The following is a 19,000-nucleotide window of genomic DNA, read 5'->3' on the forward strand; positions in this document are numbered from 1 at the left end:
AAAATCCGCGAGGCTATCGAAATCAAGAAACATCCGAATAACATAAATTTAGAAGAAGGATACAAAATCAGTAATTCTTGGATGCCCATCATTCATAGTTTAAGACATACAGACCACAACATAAACACACGGGCCGCAACCCCATTACATAACAGCGCGGGCAAGCCCCCACTACCTGGCTGTGACATAAACTTTCCAGAAGCCTCGCGAGACAGCCAGGGCTTACGTCAGCCAGATAGGCTAGGATATAAAAGGCCAAGACCAAGGCCACTCTAGTAGTGTAATTTCTGCCTGGGAGACTGATTACCTCGGATCGAGTAGGGGTATTTCAGTCGCCTTGACAAAGAATACTGCAATGTATTCGAAACGTCGGCAAACTGTACGTGATATGCGTACAAGTACAACACGGTTCAACCCGGAAAATAAATTAAATAATTCTTCACACCGTGGAAGCTTTACTTCTAAGGTTTCAAGCAATAGTTTCAGAGAAAATTACTGGACCCTATTTCTTTGTAAGTAAATAGATACATAAATAAATGTTGTCTATATTACAATCCATCCCTATAAGTTTCATAAACATACAACAATGCAATGAAAGCATGTAATTTTTCCAAAGAAAGTGACTATTCAAGGTTTCTCAGAACTTTGCGAGTCTTACTTCAGTAATTGTTTGATATGATGCAGCATTGACTCATCGATAAAAGACACTAAACATTGGCAGGAGAATCTTTTTCAATGCAACATTTTGCAGGACCAGTGAGCTTCAGGTTTTCCTTATGGATATTTTCCTGTACTCAATGTATAGGTAAGCCTTACAGTTCGACGTGCGTCCAGACCGTTCCATCTGAAGCCACCCCTCATTCACCAAAGGCTACATGCGATCCGAGTTGACTGACTAGGCTCAGCTCTCTGTCTTGCAGAATTTATCTACTCCTGCTCATATTCTTACACTCATTTGCTCTGCAACTACATATATGTCAGGTCCTCCAACACAACCCCCACAGCCTTCACCAACAACCATCTGCAACATAATATTTTATATTGGTAAAGTAATTTATATTGCACTTGGAATTGTCTTAATTAAAATAGCTAAGGTCTGATTAAGAACTTATGTCTCTTATCAGGTGTACCCTGCAAAGCACACACAATAATTTTGTTAGACGTCCTCTACCCTGAGAGGTTGAAGGTTGCTGAAATATTTCCTTTTCAGGTGACAATTCTGGAGAATCCATGCTATTCGATTCACTGTCTGAACGGTTTTCATCTGTGTAATGTTATCCTTACCTTACCTCCTCACATTCATCATGTTCCGAATCACTTCAGGGTTTACTGCCCGACAACAATGGATGCCACATTTTGTAAATGCTTCAGAATTTGACATCCGTCAGTGGGTTCTATTGTTGGATGCGTTTGTGAATGGTCGGCTGTTGAGAGTGCTCTTACATTATCGTAGTGATAAAGTAGTCAAAACCTACTGAGATTGTTTAATTTTGTTTGTGTGTGATCCATTTAGTGCTATTTATATATTGGTGTTTAGTGCTTGTTGGTAGAAATTGGGAGTAGTGATATTAATTTGAATTTTATAACAAGTAGTTCAGTTGGTGTTCAGTAGGTTATGTTTTCTAGGTTAAGTAGACTAGATAGGTGTACCTTGTTTCAAATTTAGGTTTAGGAAATACTTTAGGTAAGTTATTTATTTATTTATTTATTTATTTATTTATTTATTTATTTATTTACATAGTTTACGCCCACATTGGAGCACTTAAATCAAACCCAAATACATTTATGTTAACAAAGAATTAACTGAAGATTTAGCTTGCATCAACTTCTTCCTTTCCCAAAACCTCTTCATTCTGGCTGACCTTTCTTCATCAGATATGACATATTGTTTGTGTTGTACAGTTTTTAATGGCAATCTTATTTGTTTGTTCTTGAGAATCCTTTTTTCTTCTCTATTTTCAATTTGCTTCATTGTAATATTCAGCTATTCTAAATCGTTCTGAACTTCTTTAAACCAATTATTTTTTGTTTTACTTTTTCAAAAGTAATTAAATAGTTGTTTTATTATCCTATTATCATTTAATCTAGAAAGATGACAGAAAAAGGCAATTCTTCTTTTTTTCATCGTATCTATTATAGATTCACTTTCCCTATAAACCACTGCATTAGGCAATAATCTCCACTGTCCATCCACCTGATGTTTTTTATTAATGTTTGTTTTGAGTATCCTTCTGTCAACCTTTTGCAGTGTATCAGTTGTTGCTTTGGTGTTCAATTCAAATAGTGTTTCACAAGCATAAGTCACTTTAGGTTTAATACTAATATTAACATTTAAAAAAATTATTTTTAAATATCTGTAGGTTCGTTGGTATAACACTTACAAAGCCAGATTATCATAAGGAGTTGTAACTTCCACAGCTTTTCCGGCATTTCGTATAGATATTCGTTCAAACTATTATAAAGGTAATAATTTATTCAATTAAATAACACAATACTCCTGTAAACTTTGATTTAAAAAGAAGTTAAAGAGAATACATGGTATGTCACTGGATAATTACTCAACAGTCTTTGGATTGTTGACAACTGTTGCTGCATTCCGAGATAAAAGAGTACATGCACATGGTAGTTGTGTAAACAAATACAAAAATCAGCTGATTATTGTATTCTGATAATTTGTAGTCTAAGTTCCCGGCATACTTTGTATTTTGCACCTACATTTATTCGTCGAGTAAAAATTAATAATCGAATTCCTATATCCCAATAATATTGCAATTCAAGCCCCCGGCTTTGTAGACAACCTCTTATTTTTTAGCATTTAAGGACACTTTTATACTCTGTCCCGCGTAGTAGGGAAAATAATAATAATCCACCAGTTGTAAAACACATATAACACATTTCAGTTGAGAATTGTAGTGTAGATACGGTATATTTAGATATTCGAGCATAGTAAGATAAAACAGTACTGATAATAATCTGTCTACGCGTTTTAGCTTTGTTGGTAATCTTTGAGCAGTTCTTGCAAATTTCAAACTTGCAATTTTCATTTCTGTTTGTGCTTAGTAGTAACATACTGTAATTAATATGCGTATGAATGTACTTTCAAATTAATGTAGTGTACTGTAGTATACGAGTAATATCGTATCACAAATCAGCGTACTTATTCTTCTTCTTCTTTAGCGTTTGTCCCGCCTGGTGGCAGGGTCCGCTGTATGGATTTGCTGTCTCCATTTAATTCGGTCACGGGCCACGTCAGAATGTAGTCTTACAACTTTCAGGTCGTTGTGCACTGTATCGATCCATCGCTGTCTTGGTCATCCCTTGGGCCTCTTTCCAGCGACTTCCAATGTATACACTGACTTTGCCAGTGTATTGTCTTCTGCACGCAATACATGTCCAAACCAGCGCAGACGATTTTCCTGCATTTTCTTCTGGATTGGTGCAACGCCAAAGCATTTCCTAATATTGTCGTTTGAAATACGATCCAGTCTAGTGATGCCAGCTGTCCACCTAAGCATCTTTGTCTCCACGACACTTAGTTGATGTTCTACCTCCTTCGTAGCAGGCCAACACTCGGTGCCGTAGAGAGCGACGGGACGGATAACAGTCCAGTAGATCTTAGATTTCAGATGGTCCTTCATCCGACGGTCACAGGTGACGCCCGTTGTCATTCGCCACTTCAGCCAGGCTGCGTGTATCCTTGTGTTGACCTCATCAGTAAGTCTGCCATCGGCAGTGAGTGTGGAGCCAAGATATTTAAATTTCTCTACTCGTGGTAGATCTTCACCATCAACGTGGATGGTTCCAACTTCTCGAGGATCTAATGTCATGTACTCTGTCTTCTTTTTGTTGAGGCGCAGGCCGTATTGCGCTAGTCGGTTGTTCCACTCTTCTGTTTGGCGCTGGAGATCAGATTTATTCTCAGCAGCCAACATGACATCATCAGCATAGAGAAGTGTCCATGGTATTGGCTTGTGCAGATCAGATGTAACAGTGTCCATCACAAGAATGAACAGCAGTGGTGATAAGGCAGAGCCCTGATGTACTCCTTCAGTGATGCGGAAATCATCGGACGCTCCTGCGGCAGCTTGAACATAACTCCTTGGTTCTACGTAGAGCATCTGTACCCACTTAACAAGGTGCTCTGGAATGCTATGTTCTCGTAGCGCTAACCAGATTAGGTCATGTGGCACCCGATCAAAGGCCTTCTCAAGAGCCAGAAAAGCGAGATGAAGAAGCTTATGTTTTTCATGGTGTTTCTCAACTAACAGCCGTGCAGCGTGGATTGCATCCGTTGTGCCACAGTTTTTCACAAATCCAGCTTGGTTCATTGTAAGTTTAGCTATCTGGCGAATCCTTTTGTCGAGAATCATCGCGTGGCTCAGAAGTCTGATTGGGCGATAATTAGAACAATTGGCAGGACTTCCCTTCTTCTTGAAGATTGGTACGGTAATGCTCCGTTGCCAATCTGATGGTATTTGACCTTCTTTGATGATCTGATTGAAAAGCTGTGTTAGCCATATTGCCGCATCCCACCGTTCAGAGCACCAGAACTCTGCCGGAAGGTCATCGGGGCCGGTGGCTTTTCCTGGTTTCATCTCCTTCAGAACAGCCTGAACTTCCGTGATGTCAATTTCCTTCACTGGGCCTTCAATAGCGGAGGTGGTTGGGATTGGTGGGTGGGGAAATTCTTTGGTTGAAAGTTTCTCAAAATAGCTCCGCCAGCGTTCTTGCGCTTTCTTCCAGTCGACCAGCAGGTCACCTTTTTCGTCATTGATGCCGTAGAAACGTTGGATGTCTTCCGTTTTGCGGTGCCTCGATTCGAGTAGCCGGTAAATGTGCCACTCGCCTTCACGCGTGTCAAGTTTTGCATATAGGTCTGCATATCGGTTTGCTTTTGTTACAGTAATGACCTTCTTCGCCTCACTATGGGCTGTTTTGTAGGCATCACAACGAGATGGTGTTTTATCTGAAAGAAACTCATGGTACAGCTGTTTCTTCTTCCGCACTGCATCTTTAACATCATCATTCCAAAGCCATGTGTCTTTGTCAATCCTACGTCGTCCTGGTTTAGTTGTTCCAAGAATAGAGCGTGCAGCTTCATGAATGGCGTATTTCAGTTTAGTCCAGCTCTCTTCAACCGTGGTGATGGTAGCACTGTAATTTTTGTAACAATGTCGGCCTCCTTCTCCTTGTAGCGCCACCATTTGATTCTTTTAGGTCCATTTCTGGGTAAGAATTCAGCTCTTGGTGGCTTCATCCGTAGCTTACAGATGACAGGTCGGTGTTGCATCGCGACGGTTTCTCTATTACTTTTAAAATATTTGTGTAGTATAGTAGAGGTATCTGTAGAAACTCTCTTACTAGAATTCTGTTGTTGTAATTAGGATAGCCTTAACTGCAGATTAGAATTGTGTAATTCTTGTGAATTCCTTTCGGTATTCAGTAATCAACGGCAGTTTTTATCCTGTTAGGATGTTGTAGGATAAAAATAGAGTATGACTAAGTAGTATTGTAGTATATTAATTACCTTCTTGCCGTGTGATCTTCGTGGACTATCCTACACAATATTTCTTTCCTTTCATTTTTTTTTTTTTTTTGCACATAATTATTTTATTTCTCCTTTTCTTTTTCTTTTTCCGTATAGAATGGCTAAAAAGTGCAAGTGAGGGAACTGTGGGTGTGGCCAGGCATTAAGGAGTAGGAGGGAGGAGTTGGAGAGTATGAGGGAGATAATTAGGATTCGTTCAGAAGACAGGAAGGAAGGTAGGCCTCCCTCAAGCAATGTATAGGATACCATTGCCTGCTGTCGATCGCACAACATTATCAAGGTCATTTTGCAATTGCTCACAATCTTGTAACTTATTTATTACTCTGTTCAGAATAACATCATCTGAAAAAAGCCTTATCTCTAATTCCACTTCTTTAATCATATCATTTATATATATATAAGAAAACATAAAGGTCCAATAATATTGCCTTGAAGAATTCCCCTCTTAATTATTACAGAGTCAGATAAAGTTTCACCTGCTCTAATTCTATCTATCTATTTTCTAGAAATATAGCAACCCATTCAGTCACTCTTTTGTTTAGTCCAGTTGCATTCATTTTTGCCAGTAGTCTCTCATGATCCACCCTATCAAATGCTGTATCTTGCTGAAGTCCTACAAGTTGAGCTTCAGTGGAATAACCTTTCCTAAACCCAAACTGCCTTCTATAAACCAGTTACTAATTTTGCAAACATGTATAATATAATCAGAAAGAATGCTTCCCAAAACTTACATGCAATGCATGTCAAACTGACTGGCTTGAAATTTTCATCTTTACGTCTATCACCCTTTCCTTTATACACAGCAGCTACTATAGCAACTCTCCATTTATATGGTATAACTCTTTCATGAAAACAATAATCAAATAAATATTTCAGATAAGGTACTATATCCCAACCCATTGTCATCAGCCTTAACAATCATGGTCACCAGTCACCAGTCCAAATGAAACTGATAACTGAAATCCCTTATTCAATTCAGCAAGAATTTAGTATCGTTAGCATATCTCCAGTGTTAATAAGTTTATTTTGGTGGTGTAGTTTCTGTATGAATGTTTCTTTTGGTACAGTGTTACTTAAAAAGTGATATTTACATTAGAAAGTACTTTCAATGTGGAGTGCTATGTGAAGTATTTGTCTATCAAGGAGTGCCAGTTTCAATTCCTTCAAAACATTTCTGGTATCAATCACACAATGGAAAAGAACATTCAGCAAGTTATATCCAAGAACTACAGACAAATCAGCCTGACCAGTATAGTTTGTAAAATACTGGAGAGTTTAATATCAAAGTACATCAGAGGGATATGTGATGATAAAAAATTGATTCCTAGTCTTACATTAGGACCAAAACAGTAAAAGGCAATCCCAAAACCTTCCATGGCTTTATGTATGTAAGGTGCAACATCTGTTCAGGTCTCGATAACGTAATCGTATGCGATAATATTAAAATACTAAATTTACGTTACTTAAGAAGGAGCAGTTTAGATTCCTGCCTGAAAGCTCAGTGACTATACAGTGCCCTGAGGGAAGTGCCCATACAGGGGCGAAGCGTCAGAAGAGACAGGGTAGACAGCATGTACCCTTAACATTTTGTGAAAGAAATATTGTCTAGTTAATTCAATTACTTTTTAGAACATTAAATATTTCCAGATTCGTGACATTATTGTATTCTCCGCTTTACTTATTTTCGTCTCACTTCGGCAATACTAAGGCTCACGTTAGTTACATGAAGCATGTAGGCGAAAGTAGATGCTGTCCATTCTGTGTATTTTTCCTTTGATTTTCAAAGCTTTCAGATAGAGCAACACTAACGAACAAGAGGAGTGTGTATGTGAGGATCTCCAAAAGGTAAAAGTATTCAGTCAGCAGTATGTAAAGATTGTTGGTTACAAGGATAATGTCCAGATAGAGGAGACGACTAACGCTAAAGAAGTATTAAAATTTACATATGATAACAATGACACTTACAATAAGATACAAAAGTTGAAAATTAGAAAAGCAGCTGGAATTGATAAGGTTTCGGGGGATATACTAACAGTGGCGAAGCGTGAACTAAGTAAGGGGATAGACAGAGATTTCTTTTATTTAAACTGTTTTAATCATATTATTGTATGGAATTTTGTTTTTGACGCATACATCTGTATTCAGTATTATATTAATGACTCTGAAAATAAGACAAACCCTATAACAACTTATAAACCTACGTGCACTTGCTTTATTTTTAAATATAGATGAAATAGGCTGCGGGAGTTGTCAAATAACAACATACTTTTAGAATAAAAATAGCAATATATTTCATTGTTATGTAGATTTGGTTCATGAGGAGCCAGTATGGATTTAGAAAGAAATTTTCTTGTGAGGCACAATTGGTGGGATTTCAGCAGGACAAATCAGATCAATTGGATTCAGGAGGTCAGTTAGATTGCATAGCCATAGATCTTTCCAAAGCCTTTGATGAGTGGAACATGGAATATTATTAAAGAAATTGGAGGGAATAGGATTGGACGTAAGGGTTACACGTTGGATAAAAACATTTCTAAATTCAAGGGTTCAGAAAGTCAAAGTAGGTAATAATGTATCGCAGGAAGAGAAAGTTTGGAAGGGAATTGCACAGGGTAGTATAATCGGACCGTTACTTTTCGTAATATACGCAAATGATTTAGGGAACAATATAACATCAAAAATAAGATTGTATGCAGATGACATAATTGTTTATAGGGAAATAAACAACATTGAGGATTGTTTAGAATTACAAAGGGACCTTGAAAGTATCCAACAATGGGTTGAAGAAAATAATATGAAGGTTAATGGAGGCAAATCAACTGTTACAACTTTTACAAACAGGAGCTTTAAAACTGAATTTGAATATACTTTGGATGAGGTAGTTATCCCAAAAGATGGCAAGTGCAAATACTTAGGTGTGAGATTTGAAAGTAATTTGCACTGGAAGGGTCATGTTGATGACATTGTTGGGAAAGCATACAGATCGTTACATGTCATAATGAGGCTACTTAAAGGATGCAATAAAGAATTAAAAGAAAAAAATTTCCTTGAGTATGGTTCGTCCATTATTGGAATATGCAACCAGTGTTTAGGATCCTCACCAAGAATACCTAATAAAAGAAACAGATAGTGTGCAGAGGAAAGCTGCAAGATTTGTAACAGGGGATTTCAGGAGAAAGAGTAGTGTATCAGAAATGTTAAAGGAACTTGGGTGGGAAACCTTAAGTAAAAGAAGGGAGAAAACTAGACTTATAGGATTATATGGAGCCTATAAAGGAGAAGAAGCATGGGGAGATATCCGTGAGAGGCTTCAGTTGGAAAATAATTATATCGGCAGGACAGACCACAAATATAAAATTAGAAGGAATTTTAGCAGAAGCGATTGGGGTAAATTTTCATTCATTGGGAAGGGTGTGAAGGAGTGGAACAGTTTACCAGGGGTAGTGTTTGATCCTTTTCCAAAATCTGTACAGATATTCAAGAAGAGAATAAACAGCAACAGAAAAAATAAATGAAGTGTTAGAGGGCATTCGACCAGTGCAGGTTATTGTAAAAAAAAAAAAAAAAATGTGTGTGAATAAATTAATTCCATCCCCTGGTCTAAGGACTTTGGACAGCCAAAGTAGGGGACTGCCTGTAGGGGTGAAGTACAGTGGGGACTTCGAGGGCCCTGGGACCGCTACGGTAGCTGTGAAGGCCCTTCAGGAACTCTGAAAAGTGGTGGCAAAAGGGGCTCTGGTTAAGACGCAACAGGTCGTTATGCTACTTAGGTTCCAGAACGGGTAAAAAAAAGATAAAAAAAAAAGCAATGTAAATATACCAGTTGTATAGTATCATTTGAAGTAATTCCACATACTGTATATCAGTTGACTATATTTGTAAGTAGTACAGGAGATATTATAAGTAGAATTTTGTAAACAATATAAATGTATTAAGGATAAGCTGTGTGTTTAATAGAAAACATTGTTAGCATAAATTGTATAATATTGTATTATAGGAAAATTTTCTTCTCTTGTTAATTTAATATTTAGTGCTTGACAATAATGTATTTTAGTGTACCATTTGCCACCGAGGTAGACACCTCATTTGCAAATAAAGAGATTTTGATTTTGATCTCACAAGCTGAGATTTGCCGAGTTCTGCAAATCTGTTTGGGAAGTGAGGGACATTTTAATGTCAGGTAAGTTTTTATTCTCTTAGTTTCCCCTGAAATAGTTTTATTTTCGTCATCATTAATTCTCTGCTCCAGCAGGTTGGGTGCAGTTCTTTACAAGCCTCTTCCAGTTTGTCCTGTCCATCCACAATTATGTTCTACTTTTTTCTGCCAATTAACATCACATTATGCAAGATCTTTGAAAATTTGTTTTTCCCAACCATCATGAGGTCTCCCTTTGGTTCTTTTACCAATAACACTCCTTTCTACCACCGTTATTTGACGCGCAGATACAGCATGCACTTTACTAGTCAACGGATGAGTACTGATGCAACAACTTACTTGAGTAGAGTTGCTACACAATTACAAAATAAAGACCCTGTATAAATTCTGAGCAGTGAAAACTGTGTTGGGCTGGGAAACTAGCAGCCTACTGGCAGAATATACACATTGCAACTGAACTTAATGAATTACCATCTGGCTGAACCAATTTCCTCCCTATCCTGTCCTCATTAGGAAGGAGAAAAATATTATCCTACAATACAGATGTTACATTGTAGACACAGAAAAATGCCTTTTATCTACATCTTACCATAAATGAATTAGTATGCTGAAAATATTCATCAACTATAATAATCTTGGTAACCAAATGCTTGCTTAAAACTTCATTAACTAATGGTTACTTGTAGACTACATTACCTCAAGATCAGTGAATGTCTTACAGCATGATGGACATTTGAAGCTCGCCCGACTTGTGGCATCTCGCTCTTCAGTCTCCATTCTCTTCCTCATGAGATCTAATTTGTACTTGACCACGTTCACAAAAGTCTAAAGAAGATAGCATAAATAAGTTAATGCAGGCTGTTTTTATTTAATTCCAGATGTGTAAGTAAAAACTGAAGAAAATACTGAGATACAGATAGATAAAAATGATTACGGAAAATAACTAAATGTCTAAATAATGCTGCAAAAGTCAACTCCAAATTGTAAAGCTTAAGAAATAATACTGCAAAAGACAACTCCAAATTGTATCATATGATAAATCATTGACCATTCAAATTTGTGTGTGACAAACCAGTTGAATGAGCAAATTTTGTAAGTCTGCATTCCTGATTCAAAGAATAATGTTTAGAAATCCTCTTCTTCAACTGTCTACTATGTCAGCCTTATATTATTATAAGACTCGCATTGGTGTATAAACTTTCAATCAATTAATTTCAACTGCGTTAATGCATTAGTTTCCAGTAGACAGAAGCAGGACCAGCAGTTCTATTCTGTGTTCCACGAACACATAACAATTTTTGAAACCAAAAACCAGAACTTTAAATACCAAGTAGTTTATCTTTAACATTCAATGTATATTTATTTCACTAGTTTAGTCAGGGGAAGCAGGACAGTCAAACCCATAAACATTCTTGTAACGCCAATATTTCATATGGTTATAAGTGTTTTCATTTGAACGAGAGTGTTATCAAACAATACAAGTGTTCCCAGTGTTCCATGTACATGAACGCGCGACAGTTTAGACTAGATCTGTCTTTATACATTTTGCTTCATTGTGTGTATTTCATCCAATCTTTTTCAGACAGAAACAGGAGTGTCAAATCCAAGAATGCTCTTAGAGAGCAAAGTTTTCCACACCATTATAAGTGTCCTTATTGTGTTTTGTATATATTTTCAATCCAGTACATGTAATTCCAGTGTTCTGTGTTCTATGAACACAAGACTTTCTAAGCTCCAAGTTCTCCTTGCCAAGTGTATGTTACATTTCTAGGTAATATCTATCAACTCAATTATGTATTTCCAAGCAACCACCTATAGGTGCATGGATTTTTCATTCTGATGATTGTTATCAGTTTCCTCTTAATTTAATTTTCACCAAGAACTGATGATGACTCCATGGAGTCGAAACCGGTCTTCTTATAATTGAATAAATTGTTGTAATGTGTTGAACGGTGGAACATCCCTCAAACTCTACATTATTAAGGCCATAACTAACGAATGGAGGAGCACTACCAAAATCAGATGAAGCATAATCAGGCCATTTTGAGTAGAGGATACTGCAAAAAATGTATGGTGCAGTAGCTGAGGATTGAAGACAGCATCACAGAACTAATGATGTTCTTCACAGGGATTCTGTAAAGATTTTGTGAAATTTGTCAAGTTAAGAAGGTTCTGGTGGACTGCTCTTTTTATCAGACTACAAGAAAATGATCCTACAAGAAAGGTGTTACTAACTGCACTAGGACAGCAGTCGTACACAACACCCTAAACTGCACTGGAAGATGAGACTGAAGTAGTTACAGCAAGAGTGGGATGCTAAATCTGAAAGCAGGTGACTCAAAACAGGGATCAATTGTAAACACTTCTGAAGAAGGCTGAAGTTCACACTGGGCAGTTATAACAATGGAACTCCTGTAGGTACTACCGAACAAACTGTTGAGTATTTTCTTTTCAAATGTATCGCTATCTTTCATTAGCTCATTCAAAGGTGTCCTTTCTTAAAACTTCAGATAGCTTTATTCTGTATATTCCATCTATGATAAAAGGTGAGGTAAAAAGTATCTAAAAAGTGAAAAAATTACCTAATAAAATTACTGAAAACAAAATTAATGAAATTCATTGCCTTTGAAATTGTAGAAAATAACAACCTAAAAAATATATATAACTTAAAATATTAAAAATAAGAATTTTTTTTAATTTCACAAGATCAACACAACTCATTTTATATTTTTGTTCCTTCAGATTTGCACAATATTTTTAACAGTTTAGTAGAGACCGGGTTGAAGAGCAACCACCATACCTTGTAATTGATGAAGTAGTAGTTCACCTTTTGGGCTTTTCCGTCTGGTCCAGTTTCCATTTTGAGACGAACCTGTATGAACTTATCACTCCGTAATGTTGCAATACGAGCCCGCAACATCTTGCGTTCAAACTTGAGAAGTTCACAAATATCATCTTCTTTCATACCTATCAGAAGGGAAAAAGTACAAAGAAAGATAGATTATGCAGATAATCATGAGACATTAAAAACAGCTAATCAAATTTAAAAGATTTAATATTTAAAGGTAAGAAAAACTCTTCCTCAAAAATTTTCTCAGGGAAAAGCCTTACACTATTAACTTCTTACATTAGTATCAGTGTTGTTAGACCAAAACATAGGGTGTTCAATCATACCAAGTAAAAATGTTGATTTACAGTAGAGTCCTGCTCATCCGACCTTCGCTTATCCGACATTCCGTGTTATCCGACACTGGTAGACTTAAGTAATAATAATAACAACGTAAACGTTTCCACCTTTTCAATACTAAAATATATTCACAAAATTATAAATTACATGGTACTAGTTTCGACCCATCTAGGGGTCATCATCAGCCGTATTGGAGCAAAGATCACTTTTGGCGAAATCCTAAGAAAATGTTATTTTAAAGAATAACAAGTGAAATGAGATGTTATTATGGTAATAGTTAATAATACAAGGAATATACATACTAAGAGGTTTTTAACAAAGAATAAAGTATAAATGGGGTGTTGTAAAAATTATAATCATGGAAATCAGTAAGTTCTTGTATTGAAATGAAATATGGCTTAGGAAGAGGGCTTAAGGTGGGGCTGAAGGGTGCAGGAGAAAGTGTAATTGTCTTGGAAAACTAGTACCGTGTAATTTATAATTTTGTGAATATATTTTAGTATTGAAAAGGTGGAAACGTTTACGTTGTTATTATTATTACTTATATATTATTCTCAGTTCAATACGGACCAAAAACATGAAATTCATAACCATTACTGGTAGACTTAATTTGAACTTTTGGTGGAGACTAAATTCAGGGACACCCGGTGTGGAGGGTGCGACCGTGGGACAAGCACTGGCCTGACCGCTGGCGGTAGGACCGGTTTTTCTCTCAAGGACAGGTGCAGTGAGTCTTCCTTCAGTCATTGTTCATTATAGTATTGGTTGGGTGCAGATGTTATAGTTTTCTTATCCTCTGCGAGTATGGCGAGTAAACGGAAGAAAGTGATTGTTTCTATGGAAGACAAGTTGAGTGCATTAAAGAGACTGGACAAAGGAGAAACTCTCCAAAAAGTGGCTTCAGATTATGGTGTTGGACGTGTTACAGTGGGAGACTGGAAAAAAAAAAGAGGGAAGAAATTGAAAAGTGGTGCTCTATCAGAGCAACAAATGATGCACTGAAAATTACAAAAACAATGAAAAAATGTGAGTACAAAAAAGTAAGTGAAGTGCTATTTCTTTGGTTCACTCAACACCGGGAAAAGGGCCTGCCAATATCTGGCCCCATTCTGCAAGAAAAGGCGGTGTATTTCCAGAAGGAGTTTAATGAAGGGGACCCTAATTTTACTGCCAGTGCGGGGTGGCTTGATCGGTGGAAAAAACGGAATGGCATTAGGCAACTTAATATCTGTGGAGAAAAACTGTCAGCTAAATCCGATGAGGTTGTGAAATTTAAAAAGGAATTTCAAGAAATAATTCTTGCTGAAGGATTAACCGGTGATCAGATTTTTAATTGTGATGAGACTGGGCTAAATTTCAAGATGCTGCCATCAAAAACTCTCGCAGCCCAAGCCGAGACGTCTGCACCTGGCTACAAGCGTAGTAAGGAAAGAGTTACTGTTCTTGCCTGTAGTAATGTTACTGGGAACTTAAAAGCAAGATTGCTTATGATTGGTAAAGCAAAGAAGCTTAGGGCTTTTAAAAACATTTCTGTTAATGCTCTTCCAGTCTATTACATGAATCAGAAGGCTGCCTGGATGTCTGCTGACATCTTTAAAGACTGGTTTTTTACACAGTTTGTTCCAGATGTAGAAAAATTTCTAGCTTTGAACAATCTCCCTAGAAAAGCGCTTCTTCTACTAGACAACGCTCCATCACACCCAAACGAAGAGCAACTTAGAAGTGGTGACATCAAAGTCATGTTCCTCCCTCCTAACGTGACGTCATTATGCCAGCCAATGGACCAAGGTGTGCTGGAAACATTGAAGAGGAAATATCGGCACAAACTCCTTTCATCCCTAATAGAGGAAATGGACAATGGCAACGACATGATAGAAAAGTTAAAGCAAATCAACATGAAAGACGTGGCATATTGGATAGCGCAGTCTTTGGAAGAAGTTGAAACGACGACATTAGCAGTTGAGTGAGGTTGAACATCGAGAGGTGGTACAAGAAGAAATGGAAAATATTGTGCCCCTACTGAATTGCATTCCTGGCTGTGAGGATGCTACGACTGAAGATGTGAGTAAGTGGTGTGCACAAGATCAGGTGTTTGAACTAACTGACCCTGATATTATTGATTTTGTGAATGCTAATGGAAATAAGGATGATGATGAAGAAGAACGAGGCATTGCAGAACAAGAGGAGAAAACGATGACTCACAGTAAAGGATTAAGTAAATTGGAAATGGCATTAACCTACATTGAGCAACAGCCGGAAGCAAACGCAACGGAGGTGCTGATTTTTCGTCGATGGCGGGATCTCGCAGCAAGAAAACGTGGATCAGCAGGCAAGCAGACATTGTTGACAAGTTTCTTTTCGTAAAACATTTGGAATGCTTTCGTTCAATACTGCATGCACTGTACAATTGAACTGATAATGCAATAAATAGAGTACCATAAAACATGTCATTGTTTTAGTACTAGAGTACAGCCTTCCTGTTTGTTTCAGTTCATTTTCAAAGTTGTTCTGTATTATCCGACATTTTCGGTGATCCGACATACTCCAGGTTCCGTTTAGGTCAGATAATCGAGACTCTACTGTATATGTACAACTCTTGGATATTTTAAGTTGTTTAAATGTTCAAGAAAAGAAAAAATGTGACCCAACCCATTAATGGCCTGCCAAGATGACTGTTGCCCAGCCCAATAGCCTGCAAATACTAGAGGGTCAAACGATCAATGTGAAGACATCCTCAGCCATATTGCTTGGATTCTGCAATTAGGTCTCCTTAATATAAATGGTCCGTTATTGGACATTATAAATTTTCCAGCTACCTCATTCCTGGTTGCCAGTGTTTCGCCCCAGTGTGCTAAGTCGGGCTCATTAATTGGTAAACAGCACACCCACCAAGACACATGGCTAGCGCATGCCGTGGAGACCACTGCGTAGGCTATTCGGAGCCACCAGCAATGCCAATGCACTATGAGAGACTTTGTCTCATTACCAAAAATTGATGCCTGCCTGGCCATCAGATGACATATATGTTGATTCCCATAGGGAACCTGAAATATTTGCCCCAAATGAGTAAATTTATAAATTTATTCTAAATCATAAGCCTCCTTAAATTTAATTTCATAATAACTGATAAGAGACACCATGTACTATCTTCAATATTTATTGTTTGAGTTATGTATTATGTAAGTTAATAACAACCTACATTTACAAAATGTTTACAATACAGACCAATGCTGCTAATACATTAAGATAGACATAGTTACGGCGAATGATATAACCACATTCTTTTCCTCAGTGTTCTACATCATCTAGAGGGACTACACTTTCACGAGACAGTCAAACATACCTGTTAAATACTCTGATATACTTGTCTCAAAAGCAGCTTCAACCAGCACATCGACGTCTTTTTGCATTGATTATATTACGATACATTTTTAGATCAATTAACTTAATAAGATAATTCAAAACATTCGCTTTTTCTCCTGGCCAATATTTTTAGTGCCGGTTCACAAAAAATAAACATAATTCAACCTCAATGTTTCAACCATTCTAGTCTATTGAAGACTTGTGTCGACAACTGTCCCAAGCAAGTATATCATCGTTGCCAGGACGAAACCTCCTATGTGTTAATATTTTTGGAGATATACTGACCCGCAGCACATACATTATGAAGAGCTAGAATGCCTTGACAATTGTCACACAATATTGCACCTTAGATGACAGAACCTTACCAGCCAAAGTTCTAAGCTAAAATATTTCACATGGGAGGTTTTGTCCCGGCAACGACGATATGCTCAAATTTTCTTAACAAGAGGATCCACTTCAGTGTCAAACGTGTGCTGTGTGCAGACAATGCTTGTTTCAAGATTAAATAAGACTGATGATGCCTAATAAAAGAAGGGCAAAACAAGTCCCCTTAAAATTTAGAATTACTATGTTTATTTAACCACATAACGCAGTATTAATTGTATTGAATAGGTTGGGTAATAAATATACTCCTTTTGTATACTAACTGAGATTACAAAATGTTTGCCATTAACATATAAGCACAATTCGAATTTTTTTTTTTTTTTTTTGCAAGCTGCTTTACGTCGCACTGACACAGTCAGGTCTTATGGCGACGATGGGATAGGAAAGGGCTAGGAGTGGGAAGGAAGCGTCCGTGGCCTTAATTAGGGTACAGCCCCAGCATTTGCCTGGTGTGAAATCTCTTACACGAAAATGGCCTGTTATACTTCTGTATACTTCCAGGCTAGTGAATACACATATCATTATAATCAATCCAGCAATTACAGAAAGTGCAACTGAAATGCTGCGTAAGTGGTTAGAATGAAGAGCAACTACATCATTCTGAAAGTTCATAGCTTTCCATGTAGAAAACCTGTGTTCTCCATTTGTTGTAAGTAGATCCCCCTGTGGATGAGATGTAGTAGGTCGGCCACTGAATACAAATATCGTGGGTTCGAACACAGCAGACAAATTTTTGAAGGGTAGAAGGAAGTCCATTTGATACTCCACGTTACATGACAATGATATGCAACAGATTTTTGGCTTTTACCTCATTAAATTAATTAAAACTCAGCCACAGATTGCTCAATACAGATCAGTTTCTCTGTAATCTGGAAGAGTAACACAGTAACACCGAATGTTGAAAATGACATGCAGGCAGTCTGCTTAATTAAAATACCTGCACACAGTAGCTGAGGCCATACGATCATTATTACACTTGTTAATATTATTACAGAGTGGACTGGCCGCGCATGTTAATGCATTCTGGAGCCAAGTTCTGCACTCAGGAGACGCATGGATTCGAACTGTACCATTGGCTTTCCTGAGAATGGTTTTCTGCGGTTTCCCATTTTCAATTCCAAGCAAATGCCAAGACAGTTCCTATTCATAGGCCACAGCTGATTCCTTCCACCTCCTTATCCAATTTCATTATCATTCATTTCTTCTTCATTAGCTTCTCTGCTGACGTTGGCACCAGGAGGGGCATCCAGCCATAAAAACATGCCATATAAACTCATCTCACCTCATTGTCGACATTATTATAGTAATGTATTTTAAAAGGATTCCAGATGATGATGTTGTTTGGGACATTGGTACATAAGACTGGATAGCTGCAGCTTTCAATGCCACGTTAGCCTGTGCTACATAACTACTACATCTTACACCTAATCTAACCTGCCTTGGCTATCTACACTTCCCTCAAAACTAACTGAACAAGTCCTGGGTGTCTTAAGATATGTCATATCATTATCTTTCTTCTAGTCAAATTTTGCCAAATCGTCCTTCCCTCGCCAATTTGATTCTCACTCATGGTTCGATATACTCATCTTACCTTTACAATACTTTTGTAATACAGCATTTCAAAAGCTTCTTCTGTTCTCTCTTTTTTTTTTTGAGCTAGTTATTGTCCATGTTTCACTTCCATAGAATGCCACACTCACGACTAAAGTCTTCAAAAGCATCTTTCTAATTCCTATATCAATACTCAAAGAAAGCAAAGTGCTTTTTCTTAAGAAAGGCCCTCCTTGCTTCTGGCATCATTAGTTATTCTGCTACCCAAGTAACAATATCCAGCTTCTTCCTTTAAAACTTCATTTCCTAATCTAATCATTCCTGCATCACTTGAGTTCGTTCGACTGTACTCTATTACTTTTGTTTTGAATTTATTTATTTTCAAATTTTACTTGTTCTCCATGACTGCGTCCATACTATTCAGCAATTTCTCTTAATCTTCCGCAGAATCAGTAAAATAACTATATCAAATCTCAAGAGTTTTCATTTCCTCTACTTGGATTGTGACTCCCTTTCCAAACTCCTCTTCAATTTCCTTCATCGCCTGTTCTATATAAACATTGTAAAGAAGCAGACACTTTGCCTTGCCCCACTCATTTCTGGATTTCTGCTTATTTTTCATAGCCTTCATTTCTTATCACTACAGACTGATTGTATAGATCAGATATCATTCTTCTTTCGCAGTATCTGGTCCCAATCACCTTCAGAATCTCAAATAGCTTGGTCCAATCAACATTATAGAACACTTTTCCTAGATCTAAGAATGCCATATACGTGGCTTGCCCTTATTAATTTGATCCTCTAGAATCAG

General features: G+C 37.4%; 1 protein-coding gene across 4 annotated transcripts in view; it reads right to left on the reverse strand.

The window, feature by feature from the left end:
• TfIIEalpha (transcription factor IIEalpha) overlaps positions 1-19,000 on the reverse strand; it is an 82,873-nt gene that overhangs the window by 40,579 nt on the left and 23,294 nt on the right. For all 4 annotated transcript variants that reach the window (XM_067135036.2, XM_067135039.2, XM_067135037.2 and 1 more), the window contains exons 2-3: positions 12,505-12,671; positions 10,401-10,529 (exon numbers count right to left, since the gene is read on the reverse strand). In XM_067135036.2, coding sequence (XP_066991137.1) covers positions 10,401-10,529; positions 12,505-12,671 — 296 coding nt within the window. The remainder of the gene's footprint in view (positions 1-10,400; positions 10,530-12,504; positions 12,672-19,000) is intronic.

The sequence above is a fragment of the Anabrus simplex genome, chromosome 1, assembly GCF_040414725.1.
Source record: "Anabrus simplex isolate iqAnaSimp1 chromosome 1, ASM4041472v1, whole genome shotgun sequence".
Classification (NCBI taxonomy): domain Eukaryota; kingdom Metazoa; phylum Arthropoda; class Insecta; order Orthoptera; family Tettigoniidae; genus Anabrus; species Anabrus simplex.